Here is an 8,317-nt window from a genome sequence, read left to right as displayed (position 1 = left end):
AATAACCCTTTTGACCTCTGTGAAAAGTGAATGATTAATCGATCCATAATATAAACACCACCTGTAATCTGTCAATGTCTACACACCTAGACATCGCCTTACACAAGACTGCTTACAAACATTCGTCCTACATAAATAACTTAGCCTAAGTAAAGTTATGAGTTTAGCGTTCTAATTATCGTATTACTTGCTTATTTGTTCCTTCCGAACACGTAAAATAACACTTACTGGAGGAATAAGGTTAAATAAGGGCACGGTTCAGTAATTGCTTGCGTCACCATATAAATCGGAAATAATAATAAAGCCTTCTCGTCGTCTTCTCTACAGTCAGTGACTAAAGAACGTTTTACACGGAGGCACTTTATGATTGGTTGTCTGTAGCTAAACACCTCGAGGTAACAAGTTCCCGAGCAAGATTTCATAACCCAGGGTTAAAAGCTGTGTAGACCCCCTTTCAAAATTGCGAGTGAAACGCTGTTAAAATGATTAAAACGGACTTTATCTGTGGTTTTAAAAAGACTGCGAAAGGCTAAGTGCAAATCCCTTCAGTTAACATCTCCTTCTAACACTGCAAGAAGCTTACAGATTTTTTTCTGGCAATTTAATTTAAATTTTAAAGAGACCCCCCCCTCCCATTTTTAATTTCGGCTAAAACTAACTTTAAAATATATTTTTTTATTATTAAATTAAAATACTAAAAACATGTTACAAAAAAGCTAACGTTGCATACAGTGTTCGTCCACCAGGGGGCGTAGCGCTGAAGCGGCACTGTGATGCTGAGGTTGATACACAGGGCGGGTCTAGAAACGGACGCTGAGGATGCTTGAGCAGTCATGACCAACACTCTTGACTTTATTTCAAATATAACGGCTTCACGGTGCTTTATTTTATAAATAAGCATCGCTTCAGTTGTCTTTAACAGGAATCTATCCGAGGGTGGTAAAAGGACAGTGGAAATAGTCGTCTTTGTCTAACAAAACCCAACCGATTGCCGGTGTACAGCGATAAAAACCGGCTAATGTCTAATTTTCTTAAAACATAATGTCATTCTGACAGCTTCATACTGTTTTTCGATGGTTTTTCAACAACCTCGTGGGCCCTTTCTATCAGTGGACTCTTAAAGCGTATCTTAAAGGCTTTGCGCGTGCTCTGACGTCATTTGTGTTTATGATTTTTTTTCTGATGTCACACGCATTAGACATTAATACTTTGCTTGGTAATGACGGCGACGCGATAATTTATTTAGCTGAAAGACATAGAAACATCAGAACTGTTGTTATAACAGAGAAACAGCTGGTACCGGTATATGTTTTTGTCTGTTGTCGTGTATCTCAGCGAGATTTGCCGTTATTTCTCCATGTTTAGCACCGACAGGCTCACGGTTCCTAAATATGTCAGTAATCGGCTACACAACCGGAGGACGGGCTCTGACCCCATGGCTGTGTCGCCGGGGATCAGCGCCGACGTTCGGGCCGTGTTGGACGGCTCTCTCCCCGCGCTGCGCTCCGCGATCAAAACACTAAAGTCTTCGAAGGACACCGGAGATGTGGAGGAGACCCGCCGGGCCATCGCTGAGACTTTCCAGCTGGTTGAGGAGGCCTGGGTCCTGCCCACAGTGGGCCGACGGGTAGCAGAGGAGATCTGCAACAGGGTCCGGCTGGATGGGGGTCTGGAACGGCTCTTGCAGCTGCTGCAGACACCTGCTGTAGAAATCACATACGAGTCTGCCAAGCTCCTTGAGCAAATATTGGTCTCAGAAAACAGGTAAGGAACGTTCTTGATAAAGTGTTGTTCATATATTAGGCCCCAAAAACTATTGGGACAAACAAGTCACAGATAAATATGAATGAATGTCATTGTATTAGTCATAGTATCAAAGAAAGTGGAGGTTAATTCTAAAGAAAGGTAGAAAAAACATTTTACATACAGTTTGTTTGGTTTACAGTTTTTCTCAGTCGCTTTAGTGCATTTCTAGAATAGTCCTTAATATTTGCAAAGAAGTATGTGCATTTCTCAAAACAATTCGTACAAACAGCACCCCAATATAGATTACCTGCAAAAGCCTGTAACTTACTCAAAATCTTTAGTGCATCTCTCAAAAGCAAGTATTTACGTCAATGAACATATCAGTGCCATCAGAATGAAAAGTCCTTGTGTCATTATTCACAAACAAGACAGTCAAAATGCTTAGTCATGTTGTCAATATAACAGTGCACTTTGTTAGTGTTACCTGATGTAAACTATGGCTTGATGACAGTTACTGTGTTGAACAGTATGCCATATGCTTATGTATGCCATATATCCAAGTACAAATTTACACATTACTGTATGTGGGATATTGACTGAAAGAGACTGGATAGAATTCCCAGTTATACTTTTACTAGTGGTTTGACCCAAAAAAAACCCTTTACAATGTCATTGTGATATAGAAAAGGAAAAAGAAATATGGGCACAAAGATGAAAATAAAAAATAAGTCCATTGTCAGAATTTGTAACTCTTGTGTTGTCCTCTGTCTATACAGTGTATGCTTTCCAACTGAAGATTCATGAGATGAACCTTTGAGCTATTTCAGAGAAATGGTTTATCATTGGTTGATATACATTCTCTTCATCAGTCAAGATTCACTTGCACAATTCATGCCAAATTTACAAAAAGTCTAATAAAAATGTGTAAAATAAAAAAAGTGCTTGGCAGTTTATGAAAACTAGATGAACCATTTTGCATTTAACGACTTATACAATGAACTAAAGACAAGATGTTTTGAGGGGTAAGACTACTACACAGAAAACTGATGCATTTTGAGCAACATGACATTAGCAACTGATAATGTAGGAAACCGCAGATAAATGTGCATAATCAGTTGCATGAATGTGCAAAAGCAATCGCAACTTGTTCAAAGAAACAAGGTTTTATGATGTGTATAAATGACTAGATGATGTGGAGGTTGGACAAGTAGTTTTGAGAATTTCATTTCTGATTTGAGAAATGCATCAAAGCGACTGAGAAAAACTGTAAAATGGTAATTAATGACATAATGTTTAAAATATATCCCCCCGTTTTTATTGTATAATAATATACACATTTTCACATGAAATGGTATGCAGAAAACAATCATACTCCCTGAAAGATATACCTAAAATAACTGTCCTGGGATATCATATTCTTTTTCTGCTGCATGTCAGTCGTTTGCAGTGCACGTTCACACAGTCAATGGAGTTTTCCGTTCTAATAAACTTTACTTGTTTTGTGGACTGCATTTCACATGTTTTCTTTAAATGGAGTTAAAAAAAAACTGTTAAACTTATACGACACAAGTATTCATAGTCTTTGCAACAGCTCTTGTAGTATGTGGACATTGATTCACTCTGGCAGCTCTTGGTGGCGTCAAATCCATTTTCAAGAATCAATTCAAGAAAATCAGTATTAAACTATTTTTTTTATTTTAAAGTATTTTAATGATTTTATTGTTGCTTATAGCAGGACATTTGCTTCACTAAAACTGTCAATTGTTCCCTTTACATTTGCAATATTAATATTGTTATAGTCAGGTGTGAATTTTTAATCCTAGTCCATCCTGCATTTGTCCTAAAATGAATAGAAAGACAAAGACTGCTGTGTGTGTGTGTGAACTTGGATGGGTTAAATGCAGAGCACAGATTTTAAGGATGAGACACCACGCATCACTTTCACTTTCACTTTTCTAAAGGCTTATATACATACAAATTTTAATTTAAATGCTTGTTTTTGTATTTCTCTGCAGGGATTATGTGGCACGTATGGGGCTTGGGGTCATCCTGAACCTGACCCGTGAGCAGGATGATGCTCAGCTGGCACGAAGCGTGTCCGGCATCCTTGAGCACATGTTTAAACACACAGAGGAGACATCTGCACAGCTCATCACTAATGGAGCACTGGACACCCTCCTGTATTGGTGCCGTGGAACAGACCCAACTGTACTGCGACACTGCGCTGTGGCCCTGGCAAACTGCGCTATGTATGGTGGGCACCGCTGCCAGCGTCTGATGATCGAAAAACGGGCGGCTGAATGGCTGTTCCCACTAGCATTTTCCAAAGAGGATGAGCTGATCCGGTTCCATGCCTGTCTGGCCGTGGCTGTGCTGGCAGCTAATAGGGAGATAGAGAAAGAAGTGGTGAAGTCTGGTACTCTGGAGTTGGTGGAACCATTTATAGCCTCGTTGGACCCTGAAGAGTTTGCACGCAACCTGTTGGACAGTGCAGACAGCATGCAGGGCCGCACCGCAGCAGACCTGCAGCACTTACTGCCACTGCTGGACAGCACATGTCTGGAGGGGAAATGCATCGCTGCATTCTACCTGTGCGTGGAGACTAGTATCAAGTCTCGTCAACGTAATACCAAGGTCAGGCAGACACTATATTTACTCCTCTAGGCATTCACTGTATTACGAGTAAGAGAGCTTTGGATATATAATTGCATGAATTAAATAAAATAGTATCTAATATATATATATTTTATGTATAATTTAAAATAAAAAATATATAAATAAATATATATATATATATATATATATATATATATATATATATATTATATTTATTATTTTAAATGCAGATTTTTAGGACTAAGACATGAGTATAAATAAAATAATATTAATAACAATACGAATATATATATATATATAATATATATATATATATGTATCATTTTTTTTAAATTCTAAGGCACAAGCATAAATAACAGCACTGCATCTTCAACATTTTTTCTGCTGATTTGCAAAAATATATGTAAAAATATATATAATATCTAGAAAAATATAATATTAGCGTATTATTTGATTAATTCAAACATTAATTTGATGATGCTGATTTAAAAATATTTAAAAATGTCAGTTTTTTAATAAAAAAGGAATGAAGATTTCTCAAATTATATATATATATATATATATATATATATATATATATATATATATATATATATATATATATGTATATATATGTATATGTATATGTATATATGTATATATGTGTGTGTGTGTGTGTGTGTGTGTTTGTGTGCCAGCTTTAATGTACTTATCAAAACAATAAAAGCAGTCAAATGACAAAAGTTTTCAAAATGTATCATTTAACTTACAGTCTGCAAAGGTGTTGAAATCAGGATTAGGCACAAAATAATGTCTTCAGAATATTAATTCCTGTGAGAATCAACTGATAACTGAGCAAATAGTTGTAACCTGGCTCAAAGAAAGATAGGAATCATGTCTCCATGGCAGTTTTACTGGTGATCACAAGACATCTTGATCTTACAAATGGTTGTCGAAAGCAAAAACGGTACAAAATGCACATCATATTTTGTGACGTGCTAGAGCAAAACAGGCACTACTTTTGGAGCATTAAAAATTTGTAAGAAACAATTACTGTGTTTCGTTCAGCCAATATGATGCAAAATATTCATACATTTAATTGTACATTTTTCTTGGATCTTTCTACTCAGATATTTCAGGAGATTGGAGCTGTTCAGAGTCTAAAGCGGATCGTCATGTACTGCAGTAATGCCACTGTGTGCTCTCTGGCTAAGCGGGCCTTAACAATGATGGGCGAGGACGTCCCAAGGCGTATCCTTTCATCTGTACCTAACTGGAAGAGCGGAGAGGTGCAGACCTGGCTGCAGCAGATTGGCTTCAATGCATTCATTGAACGGTTTCAGGTTTGTACACAGCTTCCATTTCCTGTATAGCTGACCTTAGATAAAGGTGAAGGATAGGATAATATCGTGATATCTTTTGCTGCGGTTTTGATCAGGGTTTTGTGTACCATATCTCTCAGGCACTGCAGGTGGATGGAGATCTACTGCTTAATATCACAGAACAAGATCTGATCCAGGATCTGGGCATGACTTCTGGGCTCACTCGCAAGAGGCTAGTGCTATTAAATTGTTTGAAATCCTTAATTATTCATACTAAAAAATAGAAATCTTATAGACATTTATGGACAACTTCATTCTTAATTTCAACTTCAAAGTTTGAGATCACGTTGAAAATCTGGGATTTAAAACTTGGAAGCCTACTATGTTTTTGGATTTTGAGAAATTAAAAAATAAATAAAATGAAACATTTTTACATTTTAAATTAAAATTCATTTTTTTTTCCTTTTTTGCAAAATAGAAGCATTTTCACTGTATTTTCATAATCTGTAGCAGTTCTATGAAAACCTCTGTGCAGGTTTCTTCGAGATCTGCGTGTACTGAAAACCTATGCCAACTACTCCACATGCGACCCCAATAACCTGGCAGACTGGCTTGCTGATATAGACCCACGATTCCGTCAGTACACCTACAGCTTGGTTCAGTCGGGAGTCGATCGGAACAATATCATCCACATTACAGACAAACAGTTGCTGTCTGACTGCCATGTAGAGAATGGAATCCATCGTGCAAAGATCCTTTCTTCTGCCCACCGCCCTGCGAAACCCTGCTTAACCGATTCCCAGCCCGTGGGCCCTGATGTGTTCATCAGCTACCGTCGCACTACGGGTTCACAGCTTGCCAGGTCAGACCACAAATGAGATGATTCTTATCTGTCTCTACAGTAATGCCACCTATTTATTTACCCAGATTCTATTTGAATGATAATGGATGCAAAATATAACTGTAAATACTGATTATTGGATATTTGTTTGTGCACATATACTTTTATCTGATTTTTTCGTACATTTAGATTACATTTGCCATCATGTAATGCTCACTTAAAGTTAATCTTTAAAATTGCTTAATTTAAATAACACAGTTTTATGTGATTTTCATGTTCTCTTGCAAATCTCAAATGGAATATACATGTTTCATGCTGTTTCAATGCTATTTTTCATTAAGATGTAGTCATTTCTAAATTCACTTGTAAAATTATCTCGGGAAATCATTGTTTTTAGTGTTCCATTTTTCACTTAATTAGACAAAGTAGTATAGAATTTGAATATTGGTCATTTTTGGGTTGAAATAAATCCCACGTCTCCTGTTCTTCTCTTTCTCTGCAGTCTACTGAAGGTGCATCTACAGTTACGTGGTTTCAGCGTCTTCATCGACGTAGAGAAACTTGAAGCTGGCAGGTTTGAGGATAAGCTGATCACGAGTGTCCAGCGAGCGCGCAACTTCATTTTGGTGCTGTCAGCCAATTCGCTGGACAAGTGCATGGGCGACATGGCTATGAAAGACTGGGTTCATAAGGTTAGAGTTAGAAATCCTTCTTCGATCAAACTGTACTTTTATAAATAAAGCCATATTTACTCAAGGCCCAGGTTGTACATTGTACAAATGCTGCAATTGGACTGAAGACACACTCCTGCAGGCTTTAGTCATTACAGTCATCATTAACTGAATCCCTATTAGAGAATCCTTAAATCTGTTCTCAGAAGATGCCAAAACGTCCTTCTGCCAAGTCCTTGAAATATGTTATTATGTGTATTAACATTGTCATGCAGCCAGCTGAGGTTAAATGTTTTGTTTTATGTTATCCACAGGAGATCGTCACCGCTCTGAAAGGGAAGAAGAACATTGTTCCTGTTACTGATAACTTTGTATGGCCCAGTCCAGACTCTCTGCCAGAGGACATGAACACCATTCTCAAGTTTAATGGCATTAAGTGAGTCAACACTCTGCCTGACTAAACATGTTGATGCAATTACTCTATTACATACAATATGCACTCCTCTAGTTTATGCCTGCTCAGTAACTTGTAGGATCTAATCTAAAATAATCTAATTGGTAAAAGAATTAACGTAAATCTCTTCTCTCAGTGGTCCCATGAGTATCAAGAAGCCACTATCGAAAAGATTCTGCGCTTCCTCGAGGGATGCCCAAGCCAAGAGCAACCAGACGGAGCAAAAAAAGAGAAAGAAGAGCCACAAAAGAAATAAAACATACATTTGACCAATAATGCCTTATAACTAGGTGTTTCTAATAATGACTGCCGCTTATTCCTCAGAGGCCAGTGTTTCCTTCAGTTGTATGCATGTCTAGATAGATAACTGTTGAAATTTCAACTTCAACAGAGAAAAAACATAAGTGTAACCTACCCAGAGATGCACTGGAACTTTAAATGTGTGGTCACATTAGCAAATACCACATCAAGCAACTTTCTGTTGGTCAGGGTGGCACATCCACATGACCAAATATGAACGTGTTGCAAAATCTACATGGGGAATTTTTTCCACCCTCAAGCAAAATTTGTGATTCCTGTTGACCTCCTCCTGTGAAACTTTCCATGAACAACAGCTAATGTGACTTCACCATAAGGATTTATTTACAGCTTTATGTCTGTCGCCAACATTTGTAGCAAATAACACTGA

The 8,317-nt window shown here is 37.6% G+C and overlaps 1 protein-coding gene across 1 annotated transcript; it reads left to right on the top strand.

The window, feature by feature from the left end:
- Positions 1-786: 786 nt before the first annotated feature.
- LOC109088453 (NAD(+) hydrolase SARM1) lies at positions 787-7,893 on the top strand. Its single transcript, XM_042771261.1, has 8 exons — positions 787-1,764; positions 3,762-4,380; positions 5,472-5,684; positions 5,804-5,895; positions 6,199-6,525; positions 7,007-7,196; positions 7,490-7,610; positions 7,764-7,893. The coding sequence occupies exons 1-8, from the start codon at positions 1,307-1,309 to the stop codon at positions 7,883-7,885; spliced, it is 2,142 nt and encodes a 713-aa protein (XP_042627195.1). The 5' UTR covers positions 787-1,306; the 3' UTR covers positions 7,886-7,893.
- The last annotated feature ends 424 nt before the right edge of the window (positions 7,894-8,317 follow it).

The sequence above is a fragment of the Cyprinus carpio genome, chromosome A15 (assembly GCF_018340385.1).
Source record: "Cyprinus carpio isolate SPL01 chromosome A15, ASM1834038v1, whole genome shotgun sequence".
NCBI classification, from domain to species: Eukaryota; Metazoa; Chordata; class Actinopteri; order Cypriniformes; family Cyprinidae; genus Cyprinus; species Cyprinus carpio.
This window is presented reverse-complemented; position numbering and strand designations above follow the sequence as displayed.

Excerpts from the sequence above, each read along its gene's own strand:
- LOC109088453 (XM_042771261.1), top strand. The coding sequence starts at position 1,307 with ATGTTTTTGTCTGTTGTCGTGTATCTCAGCGAGATTTGCCGTTATTTC. Across the intron at positions 4,381-5,471 it reads CTCGTCAACGTAATACCAAG|ATATTTCAGGAGATTGGAGC; the intron begins GTCAGGCAGACA and ends CTTTCTACTCAG. Across the intron at positions 5,896-6,198 it reads TCTGGGCTCACTCGCAAGAG|GTTTCTTCGAGATCTGCGTG; the intron begins GCTAGTGCTATT and ends ACCTCTGTGCAG.